This window comes from Diceros bicornis, chromosome 24 (assembly GCF_020826845.1).
Source record: "Diceros bicornis minor isolate mBicDic1 chromosome 24, mDicBic1.mat.cur, whole genome shotgun sequence".
Taxonomy (NCBI): domain Eukaryota; kingdom Metazoa; phylum Chordata; class Mammalia; order Perissodactyla; family Rhinocerotidae; genus Diceros; species Diceros bicornis.
The window spans coordinates 39,284,200-39,304,899 of record NC_080763.1 but is presented as its reverse complement, the minus strand read 5'-3'; the positions used below and the strand labels follow the sequence as shown (position 1 = coordinate 39,304,899).

At 52.3% G+C, this 20,700-nt stretch overlaps 1 protein-coding gene across 2 annotated transcripts in view; it reads left to right on the top strand.

Annotated features, from left to right (window-relative positions):
- The window catches only part of PRIMA1 (proline rich membrane anchor 1), a 62,860-nt gene extending 55,185 nt beyond the window's left edge, over positions 1 to 7,675 (top strand). For both annotated transcript variants that reach the window (XM_058567606.1, XM_058567605.1), the window contains exon 5: positions 4,405 to 7,675. In XM_058567606.1, coding sequence (XP_058423589.1) covers positions 4,405 to 4,504 — 100 coding nt within the window. In that variant the 3' untranslated portion in view covers positions 4,505 to 7,675. The remainder of the gene's footprint in view (positions 1 to 4,404) is intronic.
- The last annotated feature ends 13,025 nt before the right edge of the window (positions 7,676 to 20,700 follow it).

Sequence of the window (20,700 nt, the reverse complement as noted above, 5' to 3'; positions counted from 1 at the left end):
GTGAGACTCACAGGCGCCGTCCTTCGACTTGCTCAGCAGAGGCGGCTGAACGAGTAAGCCCTGGGGAGGTAGTCAGAACAGTCGGCTCGACTGGAGTGTGAGGGTGTAGATCAGCCACATACTTGACTCACCCGCACCTGGGTGGTGGAGCGAGAGGCATTCAGGGCTGGAAGTGGGGCTGCTGCTTCTCACGGTCACTGACCCTCGCTGGCTCAGAGAGGCTTTTTCTGGCTTCTTGACCCAGGTTTGGAGAAGCCTGCAGTCTACAGGGCATCTCATTGTGGAACCGTGTGTGTGTGTACATGGGTATTTGTGTATGTGTGGTGTGTGGTGTGCGTGTGTGTGCGTGTGTGTGTCCGCGATGGGCGGTGGGGAGGATGAATGCCTTCAGAAGAGGGGGGTCGAGACCTTTCACCTTCACTTCCCTGAAAGCAGACACTTCCGTGGGGAGCGCAAGGCAAGAAGCGAGCCGGCGTCCTTTCTGAGGATCGTCCGAGCTCTTCTTTGCCTCCAGCTTCCCCGGCAGAGCAGCAGGCTGAGGATGGGACCTGTGCCATCGCTGTCAGCAGGGCCCGTGACTGCTGGTGTGTGCGGCGGGGGCTGTCAGCACAGCACTCCAGGCAGAGAACGTGGAGCGCCTGCTGCCTGCTGCCTGCTGGGCCCGGGGCGAGGGGAGAGGTCTCCAGGTGGGAGAACCCGCACTCCGACCCGCAGGAATCCTGGACACGGCCAAGGAAAAGCTCACCTCCCTTTCTTTTGGTTGTAGGAACCATGCCCTGTAAGGAGCCGTCTGTGGCCGTCTCTTCCTGCACCCGGCCAGAAATGCCTTTCTTTGGTTTAGCAGGACCAGCCCTGGCTGGCTCACAGCACGGTGGGGCCAGCCTGGGTCCTAGCAAGTCTCTAGCATTTCCTGAGCCCCACGGGGTGTACATTAGGTAGGAGGTCTGTGCCGACAGGTGAACGCTGGCTGCTGCCAGCAGTGGGAGGCGCTCCCCGCTGACACCTTTCCAACAGCAGTACTGAGAGCTAACAAACACTTATGGAGCACTTACTGTATGCCCGATGCTCATCTAAGCGCTTGGCAGGCATTAACATTTGTAATCCTCCCAACAAGCCATTATTGTGCCCATTTTAAAGACCAGGAAACTGAGGCTTAGAGAGGTTAATCGGCTTGCCCAAGGTCACACAGCTAGAATGTGGCGGAGCCGGGGTTTACTGAGCCATGACATCTGCCTCTCAGCACTTCCGCAGTGTCACCCTGAAGTGCATGCTTAGTGAAAGACAGAGTGGGAGGGGCAAGGTAGAGCTGTCTCTTGCTGTAGGTAAATCTCCAGCTTCCGCTGGGCTCCAGTGAAGCCCAGAAAGGCTTCGGGAGTGGGTTGGGGCTACAGGCTCGGGAGCAGAGTGTGTGGGGGCTCAGCTCCGGGGGAGGAGGAGGGGAGCAGACCAAGTGCACTTGTCAAGAGATCCCTGAGGACAGCCACCCTCACCCCTCGCCATGCCCTGGCTCTTGGAACGCTCCTGTGTGGGGCTGCACTAGCCACAGGTGCCATCTTGGCTGGGTGGAGCCCCTGCCCAGACCCCCTGCGTCCTTTGCTGCCTGGGAGCTGTCTGAGCTGGGCCCTGGGCTGTCTCTCTGTCCCCACTGTCCCGCCAGCCAGGCTTGCTTCCTGCCACGCCCTCTGAGCCGCCGGTCCCCCTAAGGCCCTGGGAATGCCTAGGGGTCTCCCACCAGCAGCCTGCCTTTAGAAATCTCTCCTCTTCTGGCAGGAGAAATCCTGCTGATTCCTACCCTCCCCCTGAAAAGGACGGATCTCCGTGCCCTCCGGCCTGTGCCCATTTCTGTGGGGGCTGCAGACTCCCGGCTTCACTTCTTCATTACCCACCCTCGCAGGCCCCTGAGCCTCATGTCCCCTGACCTGGGCCTGTTGCAGGTGATTTTTCAGACCTGGCCCAAGATGGAATATTTATTAGGGAGAAAAGCAGTGTGGGTTTGGGCCCAGAGATTTTTGCCCATTAATATTTTCTGGAATCCTGATTCTGAAGTCGATTCTCCCTCTCCTATGCTGATGATAAGTGTAGGAATCTCACTGAAGTCCATTGGTGGCCTCCTGGTGGGGACAACACAGGGTCTCACTGTAAAAAAATGCACCCCAACACCAATTTTCCAGGCCATGCAAACTTGCTGAGTCGGAAATCAAGCCCACCCAGCAAAGTCAGGGCTGCTTGAAGCCCCTGGAAAGGGGTGGGTGGGACAGGAGGAGAGATGAAGGAGACAGGGAGAAAAGGCCTAGGGGCAGAGGTCGGCTCAGAGTCCGTGATTTCTACAAGCCCATCACAAACAAGGCAACTCATCTGAGCCCTGCAAACCTGGGGCTTCCAGAAAGTGTCTGTGACCGTCTACATAAATGGGGATCTCAGGCCCCGTAACATGGAATGTGCTGGGTTAAAGCAAAATGAGACAGGCTTCTTGGAGGACTCTTGAGAACTTTTGGGAATCTCCAGGAAGAGGGTGGAGGAAGGCCTTCCCAAGCTGATTGGACCACAGAGCGCATTTGGGGGGAATGCCTGCTGGGAATGCTGATTTAACAGAAAGATATCTGGGCCAGGACATGGTAGGACCACCACAAGCCAGCTGGAGGTCCTCGGGCAAGTCACAGCTCTCCCTAAGCCTCAGTTTCGCCATGAAATGAATCTCTTAACTCCGGGCCTAGCTTCTTCAGAGGACCATTGTGAGAGGGGATAAGAAGATCTGTGGCTGAGAGTGCTTTACACAGAGCGTGAGACACCATGGGAGGAAGTGTTGGTTTGCATCTCGCATTTCTAGAATAATCCATGGTGGCTGGGTCTGACACCCAAAGCGAGGGCACCTGAGTTTCTTCATGGGTTTTGTAAGCTACTTCTGCTGCAAGAGAAAAGGGAACAGTTAATAGATTTGATCTTGGGGTGCCGTCTCTGAGCAGGCCTGGTAATCATACCCCATGAAACTACTGATAACCCCCTCGCAGACCCTCCCTCCCCTAAACTAATTCATGCAGGGCTTTATCCTGTAGGCATCAAACTAGTAACCAGTACCAGCCCTTCTCACGCAGGGTTTAGGGAGGCTCTAAGGACATTTGAGAAGGCAGAAGCAATCAATCCCCGAGCTTTCAACAATGACCATAAATGTTCAGTTTAGACAACACACAACAAAGGCCAGTTCAGGCTCAGCCCAGCGTTACTGGGGACACGGGGTGTCTGAGCTACACCCCGTGGGCCTCAGACCCACCCAAGAGACAGCACAGTGGCGTGGGAGTGGGCTCAACAGCAGCTATGGCCTAGATCAGTAGGCTGTAGCCACTCAGGCCTAGGGTGGGGCTGGAGCCCTCCCGAACCACTCAAGAGAGGAGGTGGGATTTGAGCCAGGCCAGAAAGTCGTACTGTAAATTCAGAACCTCAGAACCTCGGTGAGAGAGCAAGAGCCTTCTCAAAGCCTCCCTCCCAGCCTTCCCGAGCCCCTGTGTGCGTGGGAGGAATGTCTCTTGGGGTTAAATGGCCTCTGGAATGAGCTTCAAGTGGCTCAACATGAAGTGTTTGAGAACCACTAGTGTGCACTAATTCACCGTCATCGTCACCACCACAATACCACCATTGTTACTGCCACCAACTGCACCACCACCACGACTATTACCATTAGCACTAGCACCCCTATCATAACCACCACCTCCACCACTATTACCACAACCACCATCAACTCCATCATCACCACCACCATCTCCATCTCCACCATCGTTACCAGCACCACCACAACCTCCACCACCATTACCATTACCACCACCATCAACCCACCATCATCTGTCATCACCACTGTCATCACCATCACATTGTCACCTCCACTGCCATCACTACCACCATTACGCCAGCATTCCTATCACCGCCACCCACTTCATCACATTTTCCACTTGCCTTTGACCACACAGAGGCAAGACTGCAAAATCCAACCACTAGCACCTCTCCTCTTTTAACCATCTGCACCCCCAAATATTCATCTTCATGTCTGTTTGCTCATGATCAAAGGGATCAATCATAAGCCTGACCATACATCACACTAGGCTGACCAGACATTCTGGTTTGTCCAGAACAGTTCCAATTCTGGCCTGTTCTTCCTGCTTCATTATTAGTAGCTCCCCTCTTTCATTCAACTATGCCCTGTTTTGCATGACATATTTTATGGTCACTCTAGTTAAGACCGCTTTCAACTTCTAGTTGACCTCCTCAAGAACGAGCAGCCCAAGGATGCCAACCCAGAACAGAGCCTGGTGGGCTAACTGGGAGGGCATGATACCCTCCTGCCAGTCATTGATAACTAATGGATGTCCCTCGCTCCCCTTCCCTTTCCTTCCCTGCTTCTCTGCCCCCTCCCAGGAAACCACTGAGGAAAGAGGAGAACGGCACCAGCGTGGCTGAGTATCCCATGACCTCCTCGCAGAGCAAAGGGGTGGATGTGAACAGCGCCGTGGTGTGAGTCTGCAGGCCCTGGACCCGCTGCCAGAGGGGCACCTTGGTGGCACTAGTGGACACGGGGAGGCAGGTGGACACGAGCTGCCTCAGGGCTTGTCCAGGACTTCATTGCCTTGCAGGCCTTGAGCCTCCCGAAGGAGAAACCATCCTCTTCCCAGCCTTGCCCCTGGTTAGGCCACAGGCAAGGGCAGTGCAGACGCCAGGCTGAGCCAGGCTCACCTGCATGCTGCACCCGGAGCAGCGCCCCTGCCCGAGGCTCTCCATGTCTCTTCCTTGTCTTGCGTTCCATCTGCTGTCACCCAGCTGCTGTGTAAAGCACTTGCTCTGACAAAGGCAGGGAGTCTGTCTGTCTGCTGGGGCTGGGAGGCATCCCCCTTCAGCCAAAGCAAAGGCGATCCAGGGGCCACTCCTCTGCCAGAAAACCTCTTCTCCTGCCCAGGAAGCCTGCCTGCTTCTCCGTTGACCTTGCCATTCCCAACAGAAGCCATCGGCACAGCCCTGAGATGTCCCCTTTCAAAGGTGCTTCCCACACATCTGTCCATTGCCCCATCTGCGACTGTCTTCAGTCTTCAGGGCCCGCCTTCTCCCTCCTGTCCCCATCAAAACTCTGGGCCCCTGACTCCTGACTCCCTGCTGCAGAGGGCTGTGAGCCCGGCCTGCAGAGTTTCCTCCTGACTGAGCAGACAGAGGGGCTCGTTTACACTCTGGGGTAGTGTCTGGCCTTCCAGGGGCAAAACAACTCACGGAACCCTAGGCCAAGAGCCCGGGAAGGACAGAGGCCACTACGCCTCTTCTTAGACTCATTCCCACACCTGACCCTCGTAGGAACCAATGCAGCCATGTGAGCCAGGCCCTGCCTCCTCCGACAGAGGCCACCACTTATGCCAAACCCACTGTGGGCACTCTGGGCTGGGCCGAGCTGGCCTGGTGCAAGGTCTCCCTGATACTCCCCTGAGACCCTGAGCGGGTACTCAGACCTTCTCCTGAGAGCCCCCAGGCATCCCCTCGTCAGAAAGAGGTGGTATTCTTCCAGTGGCTCTCTTTAAATGTCCCTGTGCGAGGTCTTATGTTCTAACATGCTGACCCCTCGAGAGTGGTTAGTGGATGAAGGGAAGGGAGGGGGTGGAAGGAGGGGACCCTCCAGGCCCGGTAACCCCAGTGTGCCAGCCTGTTTCCCATGTGGGCATGTCACTAGGACCATGGAGACTGTGGCCTTGTGGTTTTGCATCCCCTGGTGGATTGGAAGAACACTTCTGACATTGTGGTTCCCTCACCACCCACACACTTATTCAGAAGGAACCGGACACGTTTAATGGTTCCACTTTCTGGCTATGTAGGAACTTAGCTAGGTAGACCCCGTCTGCCTGCCAAACCACCAGTGTAGCTCTCTGGAGGGTGTAGGTTTCTGGAGGGTGTTGGGGCCACAGGTGAGACTTTCACATCCAGGTGAGACTGACAGACTGAAAACTCGTCCCCATTTGAGCTGAACTGAGACATCCATTGTCACAGAGTCCTTACACCCACTGAGTTGTCTGTGTCCGGCTGTCTTTCGGAGAGCAGAGGGGAGAAGGTGAGTTTGCTGTGACTGTAACCCAGGTCCTGCCCCCAGGTCACTGGGTACAGGCTGAGGACAGGACCAGTGCATACCCTCCCAGAAAGAGTTTTCTTTTCCATTTTCCTTCCATGAGGACTTGGTTTTGGTTTGGATTTGGATTTTGCTTTCCCTGTGCACCTTAGCATGGCACAGTGCCACCAGTGACCTTCAGCATTGCCCCCAACCTGGTGAGCACTTTACGAGACTCTTGGTTGACGCCCTCCACTTCCCCAAAGGATGCAGAGCTGGGTGACAAACAGGCTAGAGGGTGAGGGTCCGCAGCAGGGCAGACCCCACCCCAGTGCACTTTCCCCCTCTGCCTGCAGTCTCTTGCTGATTCCCCTGCCTCTTTCCTGCACAGACACCTGGGCAGGTCCCTGGTCCTAAGCACATGCCACCCTGGGCTCAGAAGTGATGGGAGGGCACCTTTGGCCAGAGGGGGGATCCTGGCTAAGTGTCATGGAGTGCTGAGCAGCCAGCCTGGAGGGACATGGAAGAAGAAAGGGCATAACCCAGCTTTGCACAAAGTCACCCGTCCTACCTTCTCTGACCTTGGCTTAAACCTAGGAGGCTTGGATTTTGCAATTAGCCTAATCCTCCAGCCCCAGGCAAGGCTCCCCTGGAGGAACACCAGTGAACCATCCATCACACTCGGGCCAGTATCCCCTTCCCTGGGGACACAACCAGGACTCGGTGAAAAACTAATGCTTGTGCATAAATTCCCCCAAATTGGGTTTGTAAAATCTCTTCTCACCCAGTTAATGAAAACCAAGAGAAGAGCCCAGTTTTTGACAAAGAATTCGCTTGAGAACACCCCCCCGAACTCAGAACCCGCCATTCAGAAGACAGTTCTCACAGGTCCAGCGAGGTAGCCCCACCAGATTTTTAGCTTAAGCAACAGAAACGTCCCTAAAACCACCCTGGCCTTGTATTTGAGCTTAGAACTTTTATTTAAGGAATCTATCTGGAGCCCCTGAACACAGACCAATCCTCAGAGTAGTCCGGACTTGAGGTCGAGAACGAAATGCACATTCCTGCTCTGCATTTTCTCAAATAGATATTTTTCAACCGTCTCCTAGTTGAGCCCAACTTTAGAATGGCATATAGGATCTCCCAGAGTTTTCAGATGTTCCTCAGAAGCTTCTAAAGCAAGTTTTGGAAGAAAGACTAATAGCTGTAAAAATATAGACATATATATTATATATAGTTATATATATATTTAAAGAGATATCTATATATATATATACAAAATTACTGTACTCTCTGAATCTGTACAAAGTATGATTTAAACAGCACAGGTAGTGTGAGATGTGTAATGCATGAATGTAAATATCCTGAGATCTGCCTTCCTAACGATGTGCTGAGTGTACACGGGAAGATGACTCTTGTTCCTAGGAGTTCTGTCTCAATGGACAAACGTACAATCGGTGCCGACTTGTCCACCCACAAGCCATTGATGTCAATTTTGTGCTGAGACTTTGCACAGGAAGCAGGACCGCAGCGTTGGGGGTGGGCTGTGTGCTACATACGAGGAAGAAAGCTCCACACCTTTTTTATTTTCAATAAAAACATACTTATAAAGACGCTGTCACTTGTTGTTTGTGGTGGGGGCTTGGCCCCGGGTGTGGGGTGGGAAGGAGAGAGCAGGCTGAGTGTGGGGTGGGATCCTCCCTGGAGGCCCTGCTGTAAACCCAGGACTGGGCGTGGTACTCCACTTGCCTAGTTTCAGGATGCTTTTATCGTAATGCCCCAAGGCCAGCATTTATGGGGATTCTAAGTACCATTCCTGTCCCTCATCCCCTCCCCGGCCATCTTGATCTTGACTCAAATGAGAAGAGGGTGACCAACCGTCCCAGTGTGCCTGAGACTGGGAGGTTTTCCTAAAAAGTGGGACTGTCAGGGCTAAAACAGGAAAAAGGGCCAGGCAAACAGGACAAGTCAGTCACCCTAATTTTTCTTTTTCTTTTTCTTTTTTTTTGGTGAGGAAGATTGGCCCTGAGCTAACATCTGTGCCAGTCTTCCTCTATTTTGTACATGGGACGCCTCCACAGCATGGTTTGATGAGTGGTGTGTAGGTCTACACCCAGGATCCGAACCCGTGAACCCCAGGCTGCTGAAGCGGAGCACGAAAACTTAACCACTACGCCACCAAGCTGGCCCCTCAGTCACCCTAATTTGACAACTGATCATAGGAATCATGGGGAGCGAGAATCAGGGGGCCATGCTGGAGGGGAGATGGGGTAACCCTGTGGCCAGTGTCGGGCCCCCTGTTGTGTCCATCTCCGTGTCTAGACCTCAGCCCCTCCAGAGTCGGTCTGCAGTGCCCCCTCACCTGACCGACTGCTCAGAGCACCATGTATGACCCGCCCTGCGCCCTCAAGCAGACAAGGCCCAAAGAGCACAGGCTCACCCCAGGCTCACCTGCTCCCTGGAGGGAGTGGAGTGTCAGCTGCCTGCCGGGGCCTCCCGTCCCCTTTTCCAGCCTGGCCAGAAGCAACCCGTCTCCCCAGCACTTCTGGAAGGAAGAGGTTCCTGTCGGATGAGCCAGAAGAGATGTAGAAAGAGAAAGCAGTTGCCCCTGCAGCATCATCCCTCCCATCCAAGGAGTGAGGAGACAGGTCAGAGATGGAGTGTGACAGCCAAGGTCACGCAGACATCAGGAAATGGGTGGGGCTGGGATTTGAACCCAGACTTGAGTGTCTTCAGCACCCAGCCACTGGACACAACCAAGGGGAACCCCAACCCAGTGTATCTCCCCACAGTTGGCGTGCTGCTGGGCCCCGTCACTCCCACCTGGGTTCCCCACAACTTCAAAGTTAGCTCAGTGGAGGCAATTGGGAGGGCCCTGCATGCCCAGAGCTAGGGGCTGGGTATTCCCCAACCTGGCCCACAGCCTGGGGGGATGGTCAGCTCGGGGCAGGGGGTCTGCAGAACGGGCCCATGTCCCAGGCATCCAGGGTCAGGGCAGTGGAGGGGAGCTGTGGAAGTTCCCCCAAGAGCCAGGAGGCCTTCATCTCAGTAGTGCCCCCACCACCACCTGGGAGTCCGTGAGCTGCCATTTGCCGAAACTTGACACATATGTGACACATATATGTATCACAAACATATATGGTAGGCACACAGTGGGTGGAAGCCATCATTGCTGCTATTGTCATTGCTGTCATTAATAAAAGGCTGCCATCCAGGCCACAGTGAGAGCTCCTCTGCACACTGGTCATCCATGTGGGTCCTCCTGCTGGTGAGGATTCAGTGGGACACCTCAGGCCTTGTACACACTCTCGTGCACCCCAGCCTGGCCAAACTCACAGCGGCAAACCCAGAGCCCAGCAGGGCATGAGGCAGAGAGGCAGGCCTGTGTGTGAGGCTCTGCTGACTCCCGCAGGTGCCCTGGGCACGGGAACCAGAGCCAGCCTGGGAGGAAGGAGGGGATTGCCAAGTATGGGCACTGGGGAGCAGGCAGCACAGAGGTACAGTGGCAGACCTCTCCTAGGGGCCACTTCCCATCTCCACTTCGAATCTCTGGGGCTTTTGGCCACTTGTTCCAGCTCTAGTGACCAACATAACAAACAGCGTATTCTCCGGCCGCCTGCCAGTATCAGGCTGGCCCCGTGGGCTTCCCACCTCCTGCTCTGGGTCCTGCTGCTGCCACCAGAGCATGAGACACAGTGGGATCCCCGGGTCTCCCTGGGTGGCCACCTGGAGGTGTGGTGGAACCTCATTGCCGCTGACCAGCGGGCGGTGGCAGACAGGCTCTTCCTTCCTGCGCTGAGACGCCATGTGTGGCATCATGGAAGATCGCCCTGTGAGGCGAAGCGAGCAGTTGTATTGGATTCCAAGTGGCGGCCTCGCTCCCGGCCTTGCCTTTGGGCACACTCACCCACCCCACCTGCTGGTGACCGGCCGCACTGGACCACCCGCTTCCCCCTCTCCCCCATCTCCCACCCAGGCACTAAGTGCCTTTATGCTCTCTCCTGCTTCTTCCATATCAGCTCTCAGGAAAGTACCTGACAAATACCTTGACACAGGTTTGACGCCCTGTCTCTGTCCCTGGCACACACGGTGCTGCCCAGCCTGGGCTCCAGGTACCCCTGTAACTGCCCTCATCCCACAGATCCGACCCCTCCGGGGCCCCTCGCCCCATCTCTCTGGGCAATCCTGACCATGCATCCTCATGCTCCTGGCTTCAGCTCTAAATCATTCATACATCCATCCATGCCCCAGATACTTGCAGAGGATCCGCTACATGCCAGGCATCACACTGAACCTGGGGCTCGGCTTCCCGGACCCTCAAGGTCCCAGCTGGAAACCTCAGAGCTCCCAGCTCCTCCTCACCCTCAGATCTGGTGGGTTCCGTCTTGGCTCAAATCTGCTTGGTGCTCCAACCCCACATGCACTCCACCGTCAGCAAACTAGACTACCTTCAAGCCTCAGGCTCCCCTCACCCCACCCCTTTGCTTGGCTTCACTGTCCTCGCCTGGCTCTCCCTCCTATTTCTGCATGGCCACATCTTATCTTCTACACAAGTCCCTCTCAGAGGCTGCCTCCTCCTTGGACACATGGAACAAAAGCCCACACATGCACAAAGCCGAGGTGACTTCTGCCTTCCCTGGATGGTCAAAAAAGCCATAAGTGGCAGAGCTGAAATTCAGACCTAGTTCTGTGTGGCTACAAGTTCTAGGCCCTTCCAACCCTCAGATTTCAGACGGTCCATCCCGGCTAGATTTATACCTAATTATCTTCCCAGCCCACAGGGAGCAAACAGGACGCTCAGCTCTTCCAGCCTGTGGAAGCTGGAGTCAGGGATCTAACATGAATCAATTAATATGTGACTTCTGGCAAGTCCCTTCGCCTCTTAGAGTCTCAGTTTTCTCATCTGTAAGATGGGAGTAATAGTCCCTGGCCAGCTACCTCCCCAGGATGTGCACACGGAAGGGACTGGAATGACCCCAGCATCACCAGATAGAGGTCAGAGCAGCTGGGTCCTCATTCCCAGCCTGCAGGAGCCCGAAGTCCTCCCGTCATCTCTGTGCATCCCTTGGGAGCTTACATCTGGCTCTGGACTTCAGATCCCTCAGGGTTGTCCCCGCTCCACCCCGGGCTGGCCATCACACGACACTCAGCCCCTGCTTCCTGAGTCTCCACAGAAGACTCTCCAAGTCCTCTGAGACATTTGCGTGTGGGGTGACTTTACAAGGGTTTTGTGCAGGGGGCTAAGGAGGAAAATCGACCTCTCGTTCAATACTGGCTCCTGTGCTCTGAGGATTCCCTCAGCCCAAGGGATGAAACCAGAGATGGACCTGAGACACAGATGGCCCCTCCTCTCTCACTCTTCAAGGAGGCCTCACTCCAGCCATGCTGGCCACTGATTTGGTGAGCCCCTCCACCAAAGGCAAGGAGCCGTCACCAGGCCCCAGGGGGGCAGTAAGGACTCCCTGAAAACAGAGGGGCCTGCGGGGCTGCCCCAGAACAAGGCATGTGAATGGCAGCCCTGGGCCTCTCACCCCTCCTTGGCCTGAGGCACACAGCCTGCTCCCTGCCAGGTCCGGTCCAGTGCTCGCTGTTGGGCATGGTGCCCTGAGGTACTCTCGGGGCCCAAGAGCCTGACTATGGGCCTCGTGCTAGGATGTCTATCTGTGGGTGGCCTTATGGTGTCAAGATGTTCTTCCGGGGATGGCTTCTCAGGGGTGGGGACAGGAAGCAGAATTCTGCACCCCCATGGTTGCACTGGCCTCTCATCATTCCAGTGCCCTGTTGGGCATTGTCACCACTGCCTTGGCTACAACGGTCGGTCATTCAGAGTCATTCCCTTGACACAAGTCCTTGGCCTCAGGACTGTGCCCCTGCCCCCATGCCACACCCCTGTTCCTTCCAGCAAGTTTCTTTGGGGGCATGGGTGTCTTTTCTCGTCAGCTAACCTCAGCCAAGGGCCATCTCAGGCCAACGGAGAGGTTCCTCTATTGGTGAACCCCAAAAGTGATGGGGTCCAGGCTTAATCTCTCTTCTCCCAGCAGCTTGCTGAGCAAAAGCATCCACCTTTCTTTGCCAAGGCAAACACAAAAACCTCTCCCACCTTCCCCCTAAAGCAATGGGTACCTACCTGACTCAGAGCTAAGAGGGGCACTCAGGAATTCTGCCCTGAGGTGACCTGGTGTCTCCACCATTAGAAGTAGAAACCCCTGGGAACTTTTGAATGCTGCTCCTCACGTCCCCACCTCGCACCTCTTAATTTTTAAAAAACGTCCTCCTTTCCAAACTTGCTGACACACAGAGATAAGGCTACTTTGAAAAGGAATTCCTAGGTGCAATGCCCTGCCCCAAGCAAGAAGAGGCATTCTTATGGTAGGCTTGCGGTGGGATATTCTGCCTATGTGGGACCGCACCCCTGAAGTGAGCCCAGCCCAAGGACATCCAATCCCCACCCAGGAGCACGGACGGGTCCAGAGGGTGATGACAACATAGCCAACCACGTAGACCGTCATCAGTGAGGCCTTTCTGAACCTGTCCTCAAAGAGCAGGGCTGAGAAAGATCTTTCAAATGGGACATATTCTCAGGGGTCCTTATGTTCTCTATGATAACTTAATTGTCTCCTTCATTTTTATGTCAAACTCAAAAAATAGAAAAGGTGTAATAAGCATGTCTGATCATGGGAAAACACACTGAGATTTCAGTGCCCACGTTTGTGTTCACCGTCCGTTGTTGACTAATAGCGCTATTTTTTTCATTGCAGGTGACGAGAAAATAAGCCGGATGGGGCCATTGCAGGCTAGCCTCCTCTCTGCTAGGCCCCTCCATGGTCGTGCCCCAGGCCGGCCTTGAGCAACCTCTCTTCTCTGTCTACTCACACTTCTCCAGCAAGCTCATCCAGTCCTGAGGCTTTAAATCCCAACAAACTCGCATGACTCCCAAGCTTGTACCTCCAGGCCCAACTTCCCCACTCATCTCCAGACTTGGGTCTATCCAACTGCACACATCCTGTAAGTAGGCATCTCATCACGGCCCAACAGGACTCTTGGCTCTCCCTCCACGACCTCTCGTCATCCCATCTTCCTCATCTCCACACAAGGCCTCAGCGACCACCACGTTTCTCAGCCCAAAACCTAACAGTCATCCTTTATTCCCCTTTGCCTTGGACAGGTGGCCAATACCTCAGCAAGTCCCATCAACTCAATCTCAAAAACACTGAAATCCGTCTGCTTAACTCGGCTCCCACCACCCCAGTCCCGTCAGGCTCCCATCCCTTCCAGCCTGGACTACAACGTGAGTCCCTGCCTCGGCTCTCTGCTTCCACCTCCGCTATCCCCACCATCCATTCCCACAAAAGCCGAGGGATCTTTACAAAACATAAGTCAGACCATACACGAATTAAACACCTGACCACGACTTTTTTCACACTTAAAAAGCCACACTGCTTACCCGGGCTCACAGGCCCTTCCTGATCTGACACCTGCTTCTCCCTCCCCCCGTCCCCTGTCGCCCCTTCTCCAGTCCTGCACGTTGGCCCTCCTGCTGCTCCTCACACGTGCCAGCCCCTTCCCATTTTAGGGCCTTGCAGTCACACTTCCCCTAGTTGTGGTTTTCTTCGACCACTGCGTGTCATTCTCCATGCTGTGGCCTTCGTTTATTTTCAACACGGCCCTTCTCGCCACCCAAGACCCCTGTTGGTATGTGTCTACATTTCCTGTCTTTCTCTTCCCATTAGAATGTCAGGTGCACGAGAACAGGGGGCCGTCCTGGCTTTGGTCTTATTCATTGCCAAATCTCCAGTCCCCCAAACGTGCCTGGCACAGAAATATTTGTAGAATTAATTAACTGATTAATGAATTGTGGGTTATAAATTTAACACTGTACACACAGCATAAAGAAAAGAATATAGCATTTTATTTCACATAACTGTTCAGAGTCCCCACCTCATTGGCTTAGGGAGGTGAGGGGGTTAGAAAAACCTGAATTTGCAAATTGATGGTATTTGGACCTCTTCTAGTTCAACTCGTCTCTTTTGGATGACTCGCTCTCTTTTGGATAGATGCCTGGTCTTTGAGCCATCTTCCCAGGCCTGCTCCCCTCTAGGAGGCATCTAGGCCTGCCCCTGAGCAGGTGTCTGTGGTCTCTGGTGCAGTGGGAGCAGGGCTCAGACCATGTGCTGTCGTCAGGGTCCTGGCAGGTCTCGAGGCCAGCCAGAGCTGCTTCCTGGACAGGTGACCGCTGGGCTGTGCCTGGGCTCTTCTAGTTTCTGAGGGTGACCATTGCAAATGTGCAGGCCATAGCAGTCTCTTTCTCCTGACCACAGGCTATGCCCATCTTCTTGCTCTCTCAGCACCAGCCATGGGGACTCCGGAATCTGCACACTCATGCAGGCCAGAAGAGGGCTGCCAGAACCAGGGTGCAGGCTCCTGTTTGCAGCCACCTCCCCTGCCAAGGCTGCCCAGGGCTGCAGGCACTTCTCTGGGGGTTTCGGTGTCACTATGTTGTGGAGCTCCCTGGTGCATTTCCATCTGGGCATTTCTATAACATCCTCACCCCTAAGAGGGAAAGTGCAGAGATGCCCACCTGGCCTCTCAGCACTGCCCTATATTTCTCTCCCTTTTCCTTTTGCCAAGAATCCACTAGGGTCCAGAAGAGGTGGGCTCTCTGCTCCCTTATCCTGTCTGACCAGAACTTTCCTTACATCTGAACCTCCTCCTGCCCCATGCCGTCCTCGGAGCTAGGCTGGGGAACGTCATTTCCTGGAGAAGAATAAAGAACATATCCATTTATTATTTTCAAGATATTATCCCCATTACACACAAGGATGTGTTTGCACCGTGTGAAGTCCAAATGATGACAGAATGCACCATATGGAGGAGGATTTCCCAGTTGCTCATCCAAACAGAGAAACGTGGGGGGAGCCTTGAGTCACCACAAGAGGCAGAGCAGCGTAGGAACGCCACACTCGAAAGAATTGGAGCCAAACTCCATTGCAAGCTGTGATTTTATTGCAGCAAAACACCAGCTGTCACATGGCTGGTGTGAAGAATAAATGGCTAGATGAGTGTCAGGTGCTTAGCACAGAGCCTGGCATACCTAGGAATAGTGAGTGCTCCTTGGAGGTTAGCTACTATTCTTGTTTGTGTTTCCCTCTCTGCGCTAAGTACCTGACAGGCATCATTTTGTTTACTCTTTACAAAAATGCCGGGAGAGGAATTACCACCCCCAGTTTGCAGGTGATGAAATTGAGCCTCAGCGAGATTCAATGACTTGCCCGCGGTCAGAGAGCAGGTCGGTGGGCAAGTCCTGAACACACCTGGCTATGGAGCCTGTGTCCTGTGTTTCCCGCCTTCTGACTCCCCCAGCCCATAGCCCCGCGTTGAGCACTCCAAGATGAAGGCCCTGGGCACACCCTGCTGTCTGGAACTGGCCTGATGCCCCCCTCTGCACCCCTAGCTGGGCATCGTGATTGTCCTCACCTGGAGTGTGTCTCTCCTTCACGCTTGATTACTTGCTGGTTCCTTTCTTTTCCAAGTGGCCACTTGAAGGAGCGGAAATCAGGGCGTCTGCCCGGCAGCCCCGGGAGGCTCCCCTCTCCAGCAGCCTGCGGGCGGGGCCCTGTCTGGGCTGCATAATTAAAAAGCCAGCTCCTTGTTCAACCAAATAGGTGGCTTCCGCCAATGTCCTGTGCATCCTGCAGGGAAGAGCTGGTGCCAGGGGCTCACCTTCTGCCAACCCCTGGCCGCAGCTTCCCTGGGCTGGAAGAAACCAGGATGGTGAGGGTGGAGGGACCAGCCCTGACCTGAAATGAGGTCAAAATGATGAGCAGGTGTGGTGGGGCAGGGCCCCAGCCCGTGGCCATGCAGGTGGAGACAGGGAGTGATGCCAGGGAGAGGAGGGCCACTGTGGGCTGAGAGCACGGCCCCAGTCCTGCTTTGCCACTGGCTTGCTGATGATGCTGGTAAATCCCATGCCCTCCTGGGCCCATAAAACGAGAGGGTCAGTCTAAACTGGGTGGCAAACTCACAGGCCTGCAGGACGGGGGCAGGTAAATGAGTGAAGCATGCAGGGCCTTGTAAACCAACTCAGAGGTAGCAGGATTTCTGCCAAGAGGCTGTTGGGGTCTTCCTGCTTGAGGGGCAGAGGTCAGTAGTGGGAACGGTACGAAACTGGATCCTGCATGCTCCATCAAAGGTATTCAAACCAAAAGGAGAAATTAAAAGTTCAAACTCATCATACAAAATATGCTGTGAGCCAAGTTCAGCCAGCGGGCTGCCAGCTGGTGACTTCTGGTCCACACGATGCTAGGTTCCCTTGTTGGTCAGGGGAGTAGCCAAGGACTCATAACTATCGTTTAACTACCAGAATTATGTATTAGAAAGAACAAGGGCTTTGGAGGCAGATCTATCTAGATTCAAATTTTGCTCTACTGCTTACTGAGTGACTCCTGCAAATAATTAGTCTCTCTGTGCCTCAGTTTTGTCATCTGTAATACAGGGTTAAGTGTAATATGGGGTTAACAGAGGTGCCTATCTCACATCATTGTTGTGAAGATTGAGATTACTGTCTCTAAAGTGCCTGACATGCAGTAAGCCCTCATATACGGTAGTGATGACTGTCATTAATTAGGGGCAAGTCTCTGCAGGGCTGAGTGAACTCTCAGTAGCTCCCCAATCTAATAGATTTCATCATCACAATCTTAAATTCATAAAATTTTATTCTTTGCCATAAAACCATTATATTAAGTGGGAAACTAAATGTGATTTAATTTGTGAGCTATAATTTTTTTCGAATAAATGAATGACCAAAGCAAAGGAGAAAATGTCTTTGTCAGATGAAGTGATGCTGGCTTGATGGAAATTTATGATAGATGATCAACAAAGAGAGATGCCAGCAAGATTGAGCTGCCTTAAAAAAAGCCCTCAGATTTCTCTATCCCATGCTCCTGGCACATTTTAGCCAAAAGAGCCCAGAACCAAAAAAAAAGGGAAGAGAAATTAATGTGTACCAAGTGAGGCTCTGTCTTGGAGTCAGATGGCCTTCTGGTCCTAATGCTACCTCCACCAGCTGCATGACCTTAGATAAGTCATTTAACCCCTGGGCCTCAGTTGCCTCACCTGCAAAATGAGAATAATAATAACACCTATCTCATGCGGGGAAGGGGGCTAAGAGGAGAAAAGATAATATATACAAAGTGCTTAGTACCTAGTAGATGCTCAGTAAAACGTGGCTCTTGTGGTTTCTCTTGAACCCCCTTCACGAGAGGCTCACTGCTTGCTGCTCCCGTCAGTGGAAGGAACTGGCCAGCCTCCTACCAATAACACTTCAGCCACCTCCCAAAGGGTTCAATTTTCATAAAAACATGGTTTGGTACTATTCCATTGAGTTCCAACCACTCCCTTCACTCTTCTTAAGACCATTACTGTCAAAATCCAATTTGCCCAATATACATATTTGTAAATTAATTCCATTAAAGAGATATTAAATGATCTGCATTGTCCAATTAATGCCAGAGGCCCTTCAATGCCAGCTCACAAGAGAGTCTTGGTGGATAACCCGCCTTCTCTGATCCAATCCAATATTATTTGGCCTGTTGTAGCTTAGAGATGGAGATGGAGTTGCTGCAACCACTTGGCCTCAGATGAGACCCTTAGGGAAGAGATTTGCTGAAAACATCCTGATGTCAGACAGAATCACAAACTTGCCAAGAGAGTATACAACACGGAGACTGGACACCTTTAGCTAATGACTACATTTCGGAGAGGAAAACTGAGTCTGTTCCATGGATCTTATAGGTCTTGCTTCTGAGGGACTGGTTGAAGGAAAAACCAAACGAGCCCGCAGCTGTGAGCTGTCCCCTCACGTGATCTTCATAAGGTGGCACCAGTCTTCCTGGAGGTTCAGATTCTGGGACAGTCTCCCAAGCACCATCACAGTCCTCCACCAGTTGGAGCTTTCCATCACCCCCAGGGAGATGGGTCAGCTCCATTTCACAGATAAGGAAAAATAGAGGTCCAGAGAGTTTAATACCTTGTCCAAGGTCATTCAACTAGTAAGAGGCATGCCCATTGTAAACAATCATGGAATCTATGCATTTGCAGATTTGGGTTCATTCCACCCTTGGGAATCTCAGAATGTTCTGTTCACACTCTGAAACCAGTAGGATTCGTGAGGGAAGGAAAACTGAGTCTATTCCTTGGCCCTTCTCTAAGCCGATAATTAGTGCTGGCCAAATATGTACAGGTAAAATTTGTTGGAATCTCTGCCCTCTGCTGCTGTCACCTGGAGCTGGTGCATGGTGTAGCAGGAATCAGTATGGGCAGTAGTTGAGCACAGTCCTTGGGGTCAGACAGGCTGAGGCCAAGTTCCAACTCTTAATTCCAGTAAGTTCTTACCTCTTACTAGCCATGTGACCTTGGGCAAGTGGCTTTACTTGTCTAGGCTTTAACATGAGAATAAAAATAATAACTGATAACTTTTATTGAGTGCTTACTGTGTGTCAGGCATTGCTCTAAGCTCTTTCCTTGTGTTCTCTCTTTTATCATCTCAACAACCCTATGAGGTAGAAGGTGTCATTGTCCCCATTTTACAGGTGAGGAAACACTAATAATGAAATTTCAAAAACCCTGAGGTGGTAGGAAAAATATATCCATGCAAGGGTTCCATGCAGCGCTCCTCAGTGGCCTTCAGCTAGGCTAGGGTCAGCAGACTTTTTCTGCAAAGGGCCAGACGGTAAATATTTTAGGCTTTCAGGGCCATATAGTTTCTGTCACAACTCTTCAACTCTGCCCTTGTAGCACAAACACAGCCATAGAAAATATGTAAATGACCGGGTGGTTCCATTCTGATAAAAGTTTTACAAACACAGGCAGCAGTTGCAGCTGGCCGCCCCCTGACCTAGGTGAACAGCTTCTCCTCCTACTTGTTAGGGCCAATCCTGCTAAACTTCCATCTGTCTCTTTTCCTGAATGTTTTTTGCTAAGTGCCTGAGCCCCACTTGCTGGAGAGGCTGACATGACGACATAACAGAAGAAGATGAGGACACGGGGAAACGCAGTGGGGGTTGGGGGGGAGTGCGAGCCAGAGAAGCTTCCTGGTCTCTATCAGCCAGCGAAGTGGCAGGGTCCTGGCAGGGACGGTATTCGGGTCAAGCTGGCAAGAAAACAAATCACAGTTCTCAGGGGCAAAGAGGGAGACCTGCCTGGGTGGGACCAAGATCCCAGGTTGTGACTGGGGTAAAGAAAATAGGTCCCTACAGCAGGAAGCATTAGACGGGGCCCAGGCAAGAGGGCTGAATTAAGGGCTCTTCTCTAGCTCTTGGGGGGATGCAAATACAAAGGGAAATTGAGGCAGGAGTCCATCCAAAGAACTGGGTAAAGAAGATGGAGTTGGAGAAGAAGCTGTGGATAACTCTGGACCTTGTCTGCTGGTAGGATGGGGCCACCAAGATCCTGGCTGCCTGCAGCAGGGTGGGCTTGGGACTAGCAAAGACCTGGGTCTACAGCTGAGCCCAGATGGGAAGTCAGTTAAATCCCTCACAGGGAAAGGAACCAGGACCTCCTCCTCCAGCCTGTGTCTATAACCCCCTCTAGGAATCCCTGCTCAAAAAGAGAATGTCACAATCCAGCCCTTGCTGAGCCCACTGGGTAGCTCAAGAAAGACCTGTCACTTAACCAAATCCATTCAGTTCCACAGGCATTAATTAAACACATGCTACATGCCAAACCTTGGGGTTACAGAGACAAAACATACCCTCAAAGCTGTCGCAGTTTACAGGTGAGGTTAAAATACGTGTCTACAACACAAGACAAAATGTTCACACAAGTATACCCAACCATGATTGGGATAGAGGCGAGTTCTGACTGGGGGAAGGCCTTTCAGAAGAGTTTGTTAGTAAAATATGAAGAATGATCACTTCTACACTCTTAATATAGGGTCCTATGGATTCCCTGCACATTTTCATAGGAATGAAGATCTGTCACCCTGTCTTTCTAGAACTCATGTGAAACACTTGGACAGTCGAGGACTTGTTTTCCCCTGAGAAGCATTAAGATACCAGACTTCCCAGAAGAAAAGAGAAGCCTCTTAATAACCAACTGAAAAAAAAGGAAAAGAATTGTCTCGTGCCCTCAAACTCCTTCCTAGAGAAGGACTTCAAATAAACTGTGTACTTCTCTCACCAGATGATCTGAAAGGAAGGCTTTTCAATCAATCATTGTATTTTAATTTTAAGAGAAGTTAGAAGTTTTAAACATTTAGAAGAAAAGATTGTCAGGAACTAAACTCTAGCTCTATAAACTTATTTTAAAAAACCCCAGGCTCACAAAGATAATAAAAAATGCATTTAATAGCATGTCAATATACAGCTTAAATGTATATTAAGTCTTCTTTTAGTCAGTGCATTACAGGGATAGAGAAAAGAAATATCATTTGTGAATGCACAGTCCAATGCTAAGGATAAGTGCTGAGAAGGCTTGGTGCTCTTACACTATTAAAATTCAGTTTTATGAAACATAACTCCAGGTGCAGTGCTCTGTGCCAGCGTGGGGAATCGTCTGGTCCAGTATGCAATCTACAGTTTTAAATTGAATTGTATACAAGTATTAACAAAAGAATAAAATTTATTATTCACAAAACTAAA